General features: G+C 57.8%; 1 protein-coding gene across 8 annotated transcripts; it reads left to right on the top strand.

Annotated features, from left to right (window-relative positions):
• The first annotated feature begins 266 nt into the window (after positions 1–266).
• Positions 267–14,418, top strand: TSPAN17 (tetraspanin 17). Of its 8 annotated transcripts, none has more exons than XR_001889952.1 (9): positions 267–574; positions 4,344–4,394; positions 4,482–4,628; positions 5,482–5,652; positions 7,646–7,771; positions 11,450–11,506; positions 12,067–12,183; positions 12,262–12,527; positions 12,881–12,968. XR_001889952.1 is itself a non-coding variant. In XM_017896137.1 (9 exons), the coding sequence occupies exons 1-9, from the start codon at positions 488–490 to the stop codon at positions 13,095–13,097; spliced, it is 1,026 nt and encodes a 341-aa protein (XP_017751626.1). In that variant the 5' UTR covers positions 267–487; the 3' UTR covers positions 13,098–14,418. The 8 variants fall into 8 exon arrangements, 6 of the variants coding, with proteins under 6 accessions (XP_017751626.1, XP_017751628.1, XP_017751627.1 ...); XR_001889951.1 differs by lacking the exons at positions 11,450–11,506; positions 12,067–12,183; positions 12,262–12,527; positions 12,881–12,968 and adding exons at positions 8,852–8,908; positions 9,467–9,583; positions 9,662–9,927; positions 10,283–10,370; XM_017896137.1 differs by having other exon boundaries at positions 11,450–11,497; positions 12,262–12,323; positions 12,881–14,418.
• The last annotated feature ends 1,542 nt before the right edge of the window (positions 14,419–15,960 follow it).

Here is a 15,960-nt window from a genome sequence, read left to right as displayed (position 1 = left end):
TCCCAGGGAGGTCTACAGGACGCTGGGAAACGCGGCGGCCGCGGCCTGCGCGGGGGCGGGACCTGGCCGAAGGCGGGGCTGCCAGGAGGTCCGAATCTGGCTGCGGGGCCGAGCTCGGGGGCGGAGCCAGATCCAGAGGTTGTGCTCAGACGGGACTGAGTTGGGCTATGGGGGCGGAGCCAGGTGAGAAGGCGGGGCTCCAAAGGGACTAAGGGCTATGGGGGCGGAGCCTGATGCAGAGGCGGAGCCCGGTCCAGAGGCGGGGCTTGGGCAGAGGCGGGGACAGCAGGGCTCCCCGGCAAGGCGGTCTGGATGCTGAGGGCGGTCCCTGAGGGGCGGGCGGGGCCCCACCGGCGCTCTGTGTGGCCGAGGCGATGAAGCCGCAGCCGCCCGGCTAGGCCCCGGGCGGCTCTAGCCCAGGGCGGCCCGCGGGGCGCTGGGCCTGGCTCCCGGCTCCGGTTTCCGGGCCGGCGGGTGGCCGCTCACCATGCCCGGCAAGCACCAGCATTTCCAGGAACCCGAGGTCGGCTGCTGCGGGAAATACTTCCTGTTTGGCTTCAACATTGTCTTCTGGGTGAGCGCGGGGTCTGCGCCTTGCCCTGTGTTGGGGGGGTGGTGGGAGAGGGAGATTCAGTCTTCTGCTGGGGGAGAGCACTCCCTGCCCCAAGAGTTTGGAGCTCGGGACCATCCTCCCAGTTCTGCCACCCCCACGCCCACTTCCAGGACCACCCGAGGTAGCTACAGAGGCCCGGATGGCTGGGGGCGGGTCCCAGCTACAGCGTGGGGTGGGGGTTGGGGTAGGGAGTCTCCCTGAGTAATCCCGAGGCCCTGTGGGGAAAGGGAAGGTGTTTCCTTGAAGACCCTAGGGGCGTGCTAGGTGCGGGTTGCCCCCTCTCTCGCCCAGCCCTCCTTCCATCCCTGGGATGTGGGATGCGTGCCAAGCCCCACCACTGGTTTAGCTGGTAGGGAGGAGATTCTGGCGTGAAGGGGGCCTCCGGGCCCTTTGCCCGGCCTCCTTTCCCTTCCAGTAGTACCTGGGTCAGGTGCCTCACCTTAGGCTCCTGCAAAGTGGGGTGGGTCACAGCCCTCTCCCCAACCCAGTCCCGCACAAGGAGGCTGACCTGCCAGGATGGGCAGGGAGGGGCAATAGCGAGTCCTTGGCGGCTGGGAGGGGATCTCCCCAGTTGAGAGCCTAGGAGCTGGCCTTGGGGAACAGAATTCAACATTCCACAGCTGACAAGCTGAGGCTCCTGGGTGGAGCTGCCCCTACAGGGGAAGGGAGCAGCTAGTGCCCCTCCCAGGGTGGCGTCTGTCCCCCTGGGCCATGCCAAGTCTTTTTTCCCATCTCTCCAAAGCTGTGGCCTCTGCAGTCTCTGCTCCTGAGGCCTTGGATCAAGATGCTAGGCCCTTCCACTTGTGTTCAGCAAGACTCAGTGGCACTGCCCTCCACCCACGTGCCACTGAGCTCACTGCTGTGGTGGGTGCCCTTGCACTGCAGCACTAGGCTCTTGAGGGTGTGGGCAGTGTGTGGGAGCACTGGCAAGGAAGTCAGAAGGCCTGGCTGTAGCAGGCCTGGCTAGGACACCTTGGCAAGTCCCCTCACCTCTCCGGGCCTCAGCTTTCCTGCCTGGGAGGGGATGATAAAAAATCTGCCCGTGAGGGCTGTTAGGCAGATACAATCAGTTCAATTTGTTGTGTTCTCACAACTACCTTATTATCTACATTTTACAGATGGGGAAACTGAAGGAATAGACACACAGAAGTTAAGTCACTTACCTAGGGTCACACAGCCAGAAAGTACAGAGCCAAGGTGACAGCCCAGTGGGCCGAGGGTGGAGGTGAGGCAGAGCTGTGAGCAGAAGTAACCTCAAATACTGAGGGGGAGCAGGTGTGAGAGACCCGGGTTTGTGTGTTAAGGTGGCATGGAGAAGTGAGGGCTTCAGGTGATGGGTCTGATCTGGCTTCTGTTCTGGAGACCGCTTGCCTGGCTGATGTGTGGAGGGTGGATGAGAGGTAGGGCCTGGAGGTTTGGAACGTGGGTAGGGCTGGGGCAAAGCTGGGATGGTGAGGTGGGAAAGGAGGAAGGCTGCTGGGAAAGTCAAGAGGCTGAATTGACTAGGCTGGGTCACTTGGGGGCTGGAGAGAGGATTTCAGGTTTGGGTCAAGGTGGCCTAAGGTAGGATGCCTGTGAAACAGGCCCAGAGGTTTTCATGTTTAATGTCAGGCAGACCCTGGTGTTGCTCTGCTTGGAACCTCCTTGTGGTTTCTTTTTTTCTTTTCTTTTCTTTTTTTTTTTTTTTGAGACAGAGTTTCACTCTTGTTCCCCAGGCTGGAGTGCAATGGCACAATCTCGGCTCACTGCAACCTCCATCTCCCGGGTTCAAGCGAGTCTCTTGCCTCAGCTTCCCACATAGCTGGTACTATAGGTGTGTGCCACCACACCTGGCTAATTTTGTATTTTTAGAAGAGATGGAGTTTCTTCATGTTGGTCAGGCTGGTCTCAAACGCCTTACCTCAGGTGATCTGCCTGCCTTGGCCTCCCAAAGTGCTGGGATTACAGGCGTGAGCCACCGCTCCCGGCCATCCGGCTCATGGTTTCTGACTGCTGCTAGAGTACTGTCTAGTCTCCTCTCCACAGCCTCCAGGGCCCTGTGGATCCGGGCTGTCTGCCCTTCAGTTTGTTCCTTGAACTAGACGTGGTCTTGTGTCAGGGCCTCTGCCTCTGCCCAACCCTCCTCCTGCAACAGGCTTTTCCCTCTTACTCTTTTCATCATTCAAACCTCAGCTGAAATGCCCCCACCTTCCCTCCTGCCCTCTCTAAAGCTCACCTCCAACCCCAGCATCCCCCATCTCATCACCCTGCTCGATATTTGTTAAGGGATTTGTTTGTATCTGGAGTTTCCTTGTCTGCTCGCTCACTGTCCGTCTCCCCTGCTGGAGTGTAAGCTCTGTGAGGGTCGAGTCCGTCCTGTTCACCAGTGAATTCCCAGCATGGCGGGGATCAGTGCCGGTGGGTTGTGGAGATATTTGCTGCAGGCGGGTGGACGAAGGGGTGTGGGACCAATGTGAGGTCTGGGTGGAGATCGGGAGATGCCAGTGCCATGATGGGATGGAAGACGAGTGTGAGGAGGAAGAACAGCAGAAGGTGAGACTGGAGGCCGTGGGACCAGCTGCAGGTGTGGGGCAGGTGAAGGCAGAGCATCCTGGGAAGGAGCTCGGGGAAGAATGGGGTTGAGTTAACTGAAGGTGGGGTTCAGGAAGGAGAAAGTGGCACTCAGTCCCCTGTCCGAAGGCCAAGGGCAGGCCAAGTGGGAGGAGGCAGGAGAAGTGATGTTTGGTTTCACATCAGCAGACCCACCAGGTAGGATGGAAGGGAAGATGTTTCCAGAGAAAGAATAGAGCAGTGTGGGGAGCCCAAGGTCAGGGAAGGGAAGGTGATAAAGGCCTTGGCCATGGCTATGTGCTGAGGGAAAGGAGTCTGCAGAGAAAGCAGGTGGGTGGGGAGGTTGTAGGAGGTGGGGTCATGGCCCCAGGCTTGCCCCCTCTGAGACTGCATGCCCAGGAACCTGCCCAGGGTCAGGGGTGAGGGTAACCAGCCTTGACATCCAGGGCTCTTCCCAGTAGGGAATTGAGGCAGGAAGGTGGGAAAGCTGAGGATGGAGGAGGGGCACTTGGACTGCCCCGGTGGGGAGTCTCGCTGGTGTTCTGAAGGCCCAGGCAGAGCTGTGACTACGGGGCAAAGCCACTGGCATAGGCCAAATGCTAGCTGGATTCTGCTGGGGATCATTGAGATTCCTTGTCATTCAAGGGCGTCTGGTTGTGAGCCACAGAAACTGACTCTGGCAGGCGGTTAAAGGGGTAGGATGGGGCTGGGGAGGAGTGTCGAAGGTGGGGCAGCAGTCACAGGACTCTAGGGCAGCAGGAGAGCTGGACTTGGGAGGGTGCAGAATGGAGGCTAGGAGCCTGGAACCCAAACACCAGCTTCGGTCAGGAGTAAAGGCTCAGTATGCTGGTGCTGTCACTACCCCTGCTGCCACTGCTGCTATTGCTCCTTGGCAGGAGTGTCTTGGCCACAGTCTGTTCCAGTTTGGAGTTCCAGGAAGGGGCCCCTGATGTCCATCCCAAGGCTAGGGGAGGGTTCAGTCCTCCAGGCTGTGTCCTGTGGGGAAGAAGCACTGGGATGTGTTCTTGGGAAGATGGAAAGGACCCCAGATTCTGTTCACAGCCCTTGTGCCTCTTCCTCTCTCCACTGGCTTCCCAAAGGCCCTGGCCACTGGGGAAGGATGAGCCGGGAGAGTCCTGGGGCTGCTCCCAGCCCTGAGCTCTTTGCTCTGCCCTTGCAGGTACTGGGAGCCCTGTTCCTGGCTATCGGCCTCTGGGCCTGGGGTGAGAAGGTAAGGTAGTGGGCGGGCGTGGGGCTGGTGTGGGACGAGGTGGTGGGAAGGTCAGCTCCCCACACCTGCCTCTGCTACCCGGCACAGGGTGTTCTCTCCAACATCTCAGCGCTGACAGATCTGGGAGGTCTTGACCCCGTGTGGCTGTTTGTGGTAGTTGGCGGCGTCATGTCGGTGCTGGGCTTTGCTGGGTGCATCGGGGCCCTCCGGGAGAACACCTTCCTGCTCAAGTTTGTGAGTGCTGCCCTCGAGATCCACTGGGAACCCCAGTCTCCTCCCATCCAGTTCTTGCAATACAGTTGGAGCCTAATGATGTGTAGCTTTATTATTATGTTATAATCGTCATCGTTAGATTCATGTTATCTATATTTACTGGGATCCTTTCTGTGGTATGGTAAGTGACCGAGACCTGGTGGCCCAAGCATAAAATATTTATTGACTCAAATAGGAAAAGTCCAGGGGTGTGCTGGCTGCCGGTGCATTTTGATCCAGGGGCTGCTACAGTGTCACTTGGCCTGCTTTCTCTGTTTCTCAGGTCCCCCCGCTCCCCCGTTTTGGCTCCATTCCTAGGTGGCAGGAGGCTCAGGAACAGAGCCGGCTTCCCCATCCATGCCCTCCCAGGAACTCCTGCTGGGGGCTGAGAGCTCTCTTCCCAACTGTTTTCCCAAAGTGCTTTAATTGCATTTCCTTGGCTCTGATTGGCTGCCTCTGGACCAATCCCTGGAGGCCGAGGGAGGTAGTGCTCTGATTGGTGAGCTCTGGGCACTTGCCAGTCCTGTATCTGGGACTGGTGGGTGCGGGGAGGTGGCTCCATCCGAACCTTGGAAACTAAAGGTTTGCATGGAGGATGATTTTTCAGAGAGAGCAGGGTGTGATTACCAGACAAAGGGAATTGGGTGGGTAGGTAAGAACAGATGCCTTTTACTATCGTATAACAATACTAAAATAATAGAAGGTGGGGACTCTGGGCGCCTCTGGGTCTTGGTGGAGGGAGAGATGGAACCCTTCCCTGTGGCACACTCAAGCCCTGGGAGGCCACCAGAGCCCTGCGTCTCCAGCCCCCACTGTCTGTATGCCCCAACCCCAGTTCTCCGTGTTCCTCGGCCTCATCTTCTTCCTGGAGCTGGCAACAGGGATCCTGGCCTTTGTCTTCAAGGACTGGATTCGAGACCAGCTCAACCTCTTCATCAACAACAACGTCAAGGCCTACCGGGACGACATTGACCTCCAGAACCTCATTGACTTTGCTCAGGAATACGTGAGTCCAGTGTCCAGCCTGGGACACCTGTAGGAGGCCCCTTCCTGGCAGATGAATGAGGAAGCAAGTCCCCTATGATGGGACCATCTCCTTACCCACCTGGGCTAGCGGGCCTCGGAGAGAGACCCAGGAGTGTCCTCCTCCGAGAAGAGCCAGCCCCTAGTGATCCTTATGGCTCCCCATTTGCCTAGTGCCATAGGGCCATGGCCTTGGGGAACAGAGGGCATGGGCTCCACACTGGCAGCTCCCAGGCCAGGGCCCACGACACACGGGAGAATGGAGAAAATGAGACATAAAAATATAGATTTCTACTTCTGCTCAACCCTGGGCCCACAGTATCGGCTGGAGCTATGTTGCTGCCGCCCTTTTACTGGTACAGAGGCTCTGTTTGCCACTGTTCCCAACACTCTGTATTTTATTATATCTATCAGCCCTTATCTCCCATTTATACTGTATTTGGCCTCTGTGCATATTAGAGTTTAGACCCCTGACGGAAGGTCTGCCCTCAAGCTTGCAAACTTAACCCTAGTGAAGAGCAGCCAGAGAAGAGTTCCCGAAACCCTATCTGCCTCCCACCTGCACCATCTTGCCCACTCACCCCTAACCACAAACACACAGTCACACACTGTCACCCACAGTCACACCCACACCCAGTCACATCTCACAGGCACACTTGATCACACCTGCACCTACACATGGTCCCACAGTCACACATGAGTCACACCCGATCACACCCACGCATGGCCACAGGCCCTTGGCACCAGTCACCACCAAGAGTCAGCTCTGGATCCAGAGATGAGGCAGAGCTGGTGCCTGCTTCAAGCAGCTCTCAACCCAGGGCAGAGGCAGACATAGCCAGGCAGTTATGATGCAATTCATTCATTCAGCACATGATTGTTAAGGGCCTACCATATGCCAGACCCCAAGCCAGGCCCTGGGGATTCGGTGGGGAAAAAAGCTGGGGCCTGTCCTCTCAGGGATGGCAGTTGGGAAGAGACAGATGGTGAACAAGCAGAACAAACGAATGTGTGCATGTACACACATGTGTGCAAAATTGTCCATTGTGGTAAGAGTCAAAATGAAGGGTGGAGAATGGGAAGGCCTCTGCGTGGTGAGCTTGAAGCCTCCCAAAGGAGGAGAAGGAAGAGAAGGGAGAGTGTCCTCTAGCAGGGGCAGCTGGCACTGAGCAGGTGCCAGGAGGCAGGTAGAGGCTGAGCCCTGCCCTGGGACCAGCACATGCAGGGCGTGTGGCAGGCCTGGCTCCTCCAGCTCTCTGGCTCGGCCCCGGCGCCTGTCTGTGTCTGCTGCCGAGCTTGAGCTCCCCCAGCCCTGTGTGCTGCTCTTCAGCCCTGGTGCTGCTGCTCAGTGAAGGCTGTGCGCACCCGTGTGCCCCACAAGACCGTGGTTCATGGCAGATCCCAACCTCGCCATTGCCCCTGCCTAGCTAGGGGACAGCTTAGGGTGTTCTGGGTGGGGGTGATAGGGTGCAGATGATGCCAGCTGGCATGGAGGAAATGGTGTGGGATGGCTATGGGAGTGGCAGGGCTGGGGTGGGCAGGACTCCCCTCCTATCCCTGCACTGAGGAGAAGAGGGCTTTATAGAACCTCTGGGGCAAGTGTGGGAGGCCTGCTGCAGACATGGGGCTCAGCGGTCTCTGCCGCCACAGGGCTTGGCCCAGCGCCTGCCTCTCAGGTAGTCCGGAGGAAGCCATGGTCGTTGAACCAGTATCCTTGTCCCACTCCCTCCCTTTTTCTAGCCTCTCTTGGGCCGGGGGGAAAGCTCAGGATCCCCTCCCTTGTACCCCTCTGCCTCCCCAACCTGGAACCTGGAGGTTGGGCCCAGGCCTGTGGGGATGGGGAGGTGGTCACCCACCTGGCTGTCCCAGCCCTGTCCCTGACAGCCCTGTTTTCCTGCAGCCTGGGCTTGTCCCCAAACAGGCTGAGGCTCCTGGGGTGGGCCTGGCTCACCTGGGGCTCTCCCCTTCCCCCACAGTGGTCTTGCTGTGGAGCCCGAGGCCCCAACGACTGGAACCTCAATATCTACTTCAACTGCACTGACTTGAACCCCAGCCGGGAGCGCTGCGGGGTGCCCTTCTCCTGCTGCGTCAGGGACCCTGCGGTGAGTGGGGCTGGGAGAAGAGAGGTGAGGGGCTTTCCAGTGCACAGACTCCAGGGAAACCCCCCACGGGGCCCTGCTCTGCTCTGTCCTGCTCTGGAGGCACGGATGCTGGGGGAGGTCGTTTTACATGGGTGGCACTGAAGCCTGTTGGGACGCGGCTGCTTTCCCTGTTCAGCAAGACCTGTCTTTTTTATTGTAATGAGATGGAAACCGCAGGACCCTGGGGCACAGGGATGGGGACTGGCCTGGAGGGCCTCCCTGCGCCCTATACATCCACAGAAACAGCCGCAGCCATTGTCTGCTCCTGGCCAGCTTGAAGGTTGGCCAGGCTGTCACTCTCAGTTACAGTTGTATGTGGCAGGGGTCGCCTGGGCCATTGCCAGCCACCACCTCACTGGGCCACCATTGCAGGGTAGCAGGGAGTGGGGACCTCTGTCCCTTTATGACTTTCTTCAGGGCAGAAACCTCTTCTGGTGATGTTTCTTCAGTCACAATTCATCTGGGGTGCCAAGGGCCAGGTTTCTCCCCATTCTTATCTCCCCATAAGAATGGGGAGAAACCTGCAGGCAGGATTCCTGAACGGAGGCAGGTCTAGGTTGGCGATTGCAGCCATGCATTCCAGCGTCTGGGAAAGAGGCACGTGGGGCCAGGTGCAGTGGCTCATGGGAGGATCACTTGAGTCCAAGAGTTCGAGACCAGCTGGGGTGACACAGTGAGACCTCAGGTCTACAAAAAAAAAAAAAAAAAAAATTAGACAGGCATGGTGGCACAATCCTGTGGTCCCAGCTACTTGGGAGGCTGAGGTGGGAGGATCACTTGAGCCCAGGAGGTTGAAGCTGCAGTGAGCTATGATCATGCCACTGCACTCCCGCGTGGGCCATGGAGTGAGACCCTGTCTCAAAAAAAAAATAAAAGAGGCACATGGGCCTCAGAGAGCCTCACTTAAGACTGGCAGACACAGCAGACTCCATGGGCCTATCTGCTTCCTCTGAGAAGGAAAAGCCACTGCAATGACCAGGTACCATGGACCCCATGGGATGTGTTCCTCACCAAGCCACGAACTGGCCTGTCTCCCCTCAGGAGGATGTCCTCAATACCCAGTGTGGCTATGACGTCCGGCTCAAACTGGTGAGAGGGGTAGGAACAGGGCTGGGGCAGGCGGGGTACTGGGATGGGAATGCGACTGTCTATAACCTCCTCTGGAAGGGGTGAGGCGTTCTTTGGGGAGAGGGTGCTGGGTCCCAGGAACCAGCCAGACACCCAGGCAGCAGAGCAGGAGTAGATCCCTGGGCCTGGGAAGATGTGGGTTTACTCAGTCCTGCTCTGTGGAGCACCCTTGGGGTGCCTGGCTTTGCCCTAGAGACCAGAGATTTGGTGCTCATGAAACAGTCGGCTCTGGAGGAGCGGAGGGAGAACGACGGTAAGCCCTTAGAGAAAGCAGTGTGAACAGCCATGTGACGGTCTCAGTCGAAAGCTTGGAAGAAAATAAGGGAGGTAATAGGAGAGGAGCCAGGCAGGCAGGAGGGGCGTGCATCTGTGCTGAGGCCCCAGGAGAAGAGCCGGCTTTGTGGAGGCCCTGTGGGGAGAGGTGCTGCAGGTTTAGGCCCTGGGCTGGGTGTGAGCTTGGCAGGCTGGGGAGGGAGGGAGCCGGCCTGAAGGGCAGGCAGGCTGAGCCTGGTGCCTGCGTGTCCCCAGGAACTGGAGCAGCAGGGCTTCATCCACACCAAAGGCTGTGTGGGCCAGTTTGAAAAGTGGCTGCAGGACAACCTGATTGTGGTGGCAGGAGTCTTCGTGGGCATCGCCCTCCTCCAGGTATGCTTGTGGCCCCACGTGCCCCTCCCCTTGCCGGGGCTGCCCTTGCTCTCCCCTCACCTGTCCTCTGTCTTACAGATCTTTGGCATCTGCCTGGCCCAGAACCTCGTGAGTGACATCAAGGCAGTGAAAGCCAACTGGTGAGGCCGCCACAGGCCATGGCCACATGCCCAGCCTACCCAGGCCTCTGGGGGGCCCCCCAGGACCCTCCTACTATACTCATGATGGGCAAGGCTACAGGAGCCGTTCCTGCTGGGACTGAGCCCTGAGGGGTTTGCCTGAGCTGCTGTGCTGTCCACCCACGGAGAAAGCTGCCGTGCCTCTGCCTGGGCCGCTTGTCCTGTGTGCGTGTGTACACACACATGCAGGCACACATGTGCACAGGGAGCCACCGTCTTGGCTACATTTGGGGTGGTGGGCTCTCCAGGGGACTAGGAAGGGTGCAGCTCAGAGGGTGCAGGCCAAGCGGGGTGGGAGGCGCTGTGTGGAGGGCCCCCCCATTCCCCACCCCCGATGCTGGGATGCACCTTTCTGTGCACAGCTGTATAGGGCGTGTTGCCTGAGCCACCGCCTCACGCAGCTTCAGAGCACTCTTTTCTATGAGCTGTAACTTTGAGCCTGCCAGGAACCCAGCTCAGCCTCAGTGTCCCAGACTCTGAAATGGGTTCCAGATTTTTCTTTCTCTTGCTTGCCTCTCAGGAGCAAATGGAATGATGACTTTGAAAACCACTGGCTTACACCCACCGTTTCCGAGGTCCTGTCCACGGTGGGGCCTCAGCAGAACTCTGTGATTGGGGCCCCTGGCCTGGCCCCACCCAGCCGACATGCTTTCTTTGGCCTGGGTGGTTTATACCCTGAGCCAACCTTTAAAAATTGGTAGATTTCACATAAGCGTCCAGACCCACAGCTTCTCTTGAAGAATGACCACCTGACTACGCCAGCTCTTCAGTGGCAGCACTACCTGGGACACTGCCTCCCCAGTCACCGAGGGCCTCAGCTGGCCTGTTCTACTCACCTAAGTGCCGCCTGATGCTTGTACACTAGGAGCTGGCCTCTCCTGCCACTGCAGGTTATTCCCTGCACCTCAAGGCCGCTGCGGGCCAACCTGGAGTGCAGCACAGGGACCTGAAGGGTGGGGAGGCTGGACCCCACTCTGAAGAGGGTGCAGCCTGGGAAGGGCGGCTTTGCTGGGGACTGCGGTGGGAGTAGAGTGCCCAGGAGAGGGTCTGAGGGGTGGGTTGGGGTCAGGACAGTTTTGCAAAAGAAGTAGCTGGAAGCTATGGGACTGGGGGGAGCCTGCTTGGGGGCTCTGGATGGTTGATTCCTAGGAATCAAGTTCAGCATCTTCGCCGTGGCTGCAGAGCTGCCTGATGGGCACTAGAGGGCGCGCCAGCCCCGCACTCCCTGGGTCTGGCTTCCTCCTGCAACCTCAATGTGGTAGAGCCTGTGCCTGCCTACTGGCGCCCCGGGGTTCCGAGAGTTTGGGAATTTCTCAAGAGCCAACTGGCTCAGGNAAAAAAAAAAAAAAAAAAAAAATTAGACAGGCATGGTGGCACAATCCTGTGGTCCCAGCTACTTGGGAGGCTGAGGTGGGAGGATCACTTGAGCCCAGGAGGTTGAAGCTGCAGTGAGCTATGATCATGCCACTGCACTCCCGCGTGGGCCATGGAGTGAGACCCTGTCTCAAAAAAAAAATAAAAGAGGCACATGGGCCTCAGAGAGCCTCACTTAAGACTGGCAGACACAGCAGACTCCATGGGCCTATCTGCTTCCTCTGAGAAGGAAAAGCCACTGCAGTGACCAGGTACCATGGACCCCATGGGATGTGTTCCTCACCAAGCCACGAACTGGCCTGTCTCCCCTCAGGAGGATGTCCCCAATACCCAGTGTGGCTATGACGTCCGGCTCAAACTGGTGAGAGGGGTAGGAACAGGGCTGGGGCAGGCGGGGGTACTGGGATGGGAATGCGACTGTCTATAACCTCCTCTGGAAGGGGTGAGGCGTTCTTTGGGGAGAGGGTGCTGGGTCCCAGGAACCAGCCAGACACCCAGGCAGCAGAGCAGGAGTAGATCCCTGGGCCTGGGAAGATGTGGGTTTACTCAGTCCTGCTCTGTGGAGCACCCTTGGGGTGCCTGGCTTTGCCCTAGAGACCAGAGATTTGGTGCTCATGAAACAGTCGGCTCTGGAGGAGCGGAGGGAGAACGACGGTAAGCCCTTAGAGAAAGCAGTGTGAACAGCCATGTGACGGTCTCAGTCGAAAGCTTGGAAGAAAATAAGGGAGGTAATAGGAGAGGAGCCAGGCAGGCAGGAGGGGGCGTGCATCTGTGCTGAGGCCCCAGGAGAAGAGCCGGCTTTGTGGAGGCCCTGTGGGGAGAGGTGCTGCAGGTTTAGGCCCTGGGCTGGGTGTGAGCTTGGCAGGCTGGGGAGGGAGGGAGCCGGCCTGAAGGGCAGGCAGGCTGAGCCTGGTGCCTGCGTGTCCCCAGGAACTGGAGCAGCAGGGCTTCATCCACACCAAAGGCTGTGTGGGCCAGTTTGAAAAGTGGCTGCAGGACAACCTGATTGTGGTGGCAGGAGTCTTCGTGGGCATCGCCCTCCTCCAGGTATGCTTGTGGCCCCACGTGCCCCTCCCCTTGCCGGGGCTGCCCTTGCTCTCCCCTCACCTGTCCTCTGTCTTACAGATCTTTGGCATCTGCCTGGCCCAGAACCTCGTGAGTGACATCAAGGCAGTGAAAGCCAACTGGTGAGGCCGCCACAGGCCATGGCCACATGCCCAGCCTACCCAGGCCTCTGGGGGGCCCCCCAGGACCCTCCTACTATACTCATGATGGGCAAGGCTACAGGAGCCGTTCCTGCTGGGACTGAGCCCTGAGGGGTTTGCCTGAGCTGCTGTGCTGTCCACCCACGGAGAAAGCTGCCGTGCCTCTGCCTGGGCCGCTTGTCCTGTGTGCGTGTGTACACACACATGCAGGCACACATGTGCACAGGGAGCCACCGTCTTGGCTACATTTGGGGTGGTGGGCTCTCCAGGGGACTAGGAAGGGTGCAGCTCAGAGGGTGCAGGCCAAGCGGGGTGGGAGGCGCTGTGTGGAGGGCCCCCCCATTCCCCACCCCGATGCTGGGATGCACCTTTCTGTGCACAGCTGTATAGGGCGTGTTGCCTGAGCCACCGCCTCACGCAGCTTCAGAGCACTCTTTTCTATGAGCTGTAACTTTGAGCCTGCCAGGAACCCAGCTCAGCCTCAGTGTCCCAGACTCTGAAATGGGTTCCAGATTTTCTTTCTCTTGCTTGCCTCTCAGGAGCAAATGGAATGATGACTTTGAAAACCACTGGCTTACACCCACCGTTTCCGAGGTCCTGTCCACGGTGGGGCCTCAGCAGAACTCTGTGATTGGGGCCCCTGGCCTGGCCCCACCCAGCCGACATGCTTTCTTTGGCCTGGGTGGTTTATACCCTGAGCCAACCTTTAAAATTGGTAGATTTCACATAAGCGTCCAGACCCACAGCTTCTCTTGAAGAATGACCACCTGACTACGCCAGCTCTTCAGTGGCAGCACTACCTGGGACACTGCCTCCCCAGTCACCGAGGGCCTCAGCTGGCCTGTTCTACTCACCTAAGTGCCGCCTGATGCTTGTACACTAGGAGCTGGCCTCTCCTGCCACTGCAGGTTATTCCCTGCACCTCAAGGCCGCTGCGGGCCAACCTGGAGTGCAGCACAGGGACCTGAAGGGTGGGGAGGCTGGACCCCACTCTGAAGAGGGTGCAGCCTGGGAAGGGCGGCTTTGCTGGGGACTGCGGTGGGAGTAGAGTGCCCAGGAGAGGGTCTGAGGGGTGGGTTGGGGTCAGGACAGTTTTGCAAAAGAAGTAGCTGGAAGCTATGGGACTGGGGGGAGCCTGCTTGGGGCTCTGGATGGTTGATTCCTAGGAATCAAGTTCAGCATCTTCGCCGTGGCTGCAGAGCTGCCTGATGGGCACTAGAGGGCGCGCCAGCCCCGCACTCCCTGGGTCTGGCTTCCTCCTGCAACCTCAATGTGGTAGAGCCTGTGCCTGCCTACTGGCGCCCCGGGGTTCCGAGAGTTTGGGAATTTCTCAAGAGCCAACTGGCTCAGGCTTGGGAAGTCTGGCTGCTGCCCTCAGCTCTGCCTCATCAGCTATGTGAAGGGGTATGTGTGGAGTGATCCTGCCGCCCCCTGCCTGGGCTCATCCAGAGATCTCAAAGTCAGATGACCCTGGGTCCACGTAGGTGGTATAAACGGATGAAACAGGCCCTTGAGTTGGGAGCCTGCCTCACAGTGACTTTACGTCTGTTGCTGGAGACAAAGACATCGTGTTGAGAGAAAGTTCGCACAAGCTAGTCGGTAACAGCCACTTACCTTGAGACCGATAGAGTGTGGTGGGGATGGGGGCAGAGCACGGGTCCCCATCTGACAGTGGCCGCTGCCGTATTCAGGTGTAGCTAATTGCTCTGGTGTGGGAATACAGGCCTAATGCCAGAAATCTGGAGAAGCCAGAAATACAGATTTGTATGCGAGATGTCCTGATTTTTTAAGTTGTTGGCAGAAACTAATTCAGAAATCAAATCTGCAGGCCAAACAAGGTGCAGGGCCCAGTTTTGGCCCCATGCCCCTGTAGGTCCCTCCGGGACAGTCACCCCTGGGGCCCTGGCTGCTCTGCTATTCAGGGATGCTGGGCACTGCTGCTGGGTGGCCAGGGTGTGGGGCATGCGCCCAGCAATGTGGCTCCTTGGCCCCACTGGACAGTGTCCTGGGCCCCTGACAGGCACTGGCTGGGAGTGGTTTATACATATACAATAAATGCAGCTCACAGCATTGTGCATGTGTCTTGCATTTTCACTTTCATTTTATCCCTCAAGACACACAACACCCTGTGTGGTAGAATTTCTTTTCCTGTTGAGGAGATGGACTCTGGAGGGAGGTTGCCTGGAGCGCACAGCTGGGAGGAGGCACACCAATCTGACCCCTCTTGCTGGAGTTTTGCACCACACCTGTCCTGTGTATCTGATGCATTTGGGTTAAACCTCTGTACTCAAAATAATAAGGGTGGTTCATTCATCCCCCAAGTGTGAGGTGAATATCAACTGAGGGGTGGAGATACAGAGAAGGGCAAGGTCCTGCCTGTGTGCTGCATTCTTGTGGGGGAGACACAGAAAGCAAGCTGGCCAGCATTTTTGTTAGTAATACATGCTATGAAGAAAGCAGGAGTGACTGCAGAGGGGCCTGGGAGAAGGGGAGCGGAGAGGCACCATCTCTGGGCTTCTCTGGGGGAATGATGTTCTAGGTTTTAGTACCAGCTTCTGTAGAGGCCCTGAAGCCAGGGTGGGCTCCGTGTGAGGGACCCTGGGGTGGCTGGAGATGTGGGAGTGGGGAGGGGCAAAGGGCATGAGCACAGGGAAGTGGTGTAACCAAGATCTGTTTGGAAACAGGATTGAAGAGATGGGATGGGAGTGATGAGTAGGAGCAGTTGAGGCCCTGGCTAGGGACCCAGAGTAATCCAAAGCTCAGTTCTGCTACTGGATATCCATTCTTCCATCCATCCATCCATTCACCCACCCACCCATCCATCCACACATTCACTCATCCATCTGGCCACATGTTCACTCATCCATCCATCCATCATCCACTCACCCACCCACCACCCACCTACCCATTCATCCGCATGTCCATCCATCCATCCACTTACCCACCCACCCACCTACCCATTCATCCACACATTCACTCATCCATCCATCCATCATCCACTCACGCACCCACCACCCACCTACCCATTCATCCACATGTCCATCCATCCATCCATCCATCCATCCATCCATCCACTCACCCACCCACCCATCCTACCCATTCATCCACATGTCCATCCATCCATCCACTCCATTCCAATCCAATCACATCACTCACCACCCACCCATCTACCCGATTCATTCCACACATGTCACTCATCCATCCATTCATTCATCCTCACCCACCCACCCACCTACCCATTCATTCACACATTCACTCATCCATCCATCCACCCACCCACCCACCCACTTACCCACCTACTCACCCATTCATTCACATGTTCACTCATCCATCTATCTGTTCACTCATCTATCCACTCACCTACCCTCCCACCTACCCATTCATCCACACATTCACTTATCTGTCCATTCACCCACCCTTCATCCATTCAGCCATCCACTTACTCATTCATCCATTCATCCACTCACCCATCCATTCATCCAGTCACCCACCCACCTACCCATTCATCTATCCACCCACCCACCCTTCCTCCATCCATTCACCCATCCACCCACCCATCCCTCCATCCATCCATGTTCATCTTTCATTGACTTACTCAGCTATCCACTGCCATTCACTC

Source organism: Rhinopithecus bieti, unplaced genomic scaffold (assembly GCF_001698545.2).
Source record: "Rhinopithecus bieti isolate Rb0 unplaced genomic scaffold, ASM169854v2 scaffold_26546, whole genome shotgun sequence".
NCBI lineage: Eukaryota > Metazoa > Chordata > Mammalia > Primates > Cercopithecidae > Rhinopithecus > Rhinopithecus bieti.
Note: the sequence above shows the minus strand (reverse complement) of the source record. Positions and strands in the feature narration are given on the sequence as shown.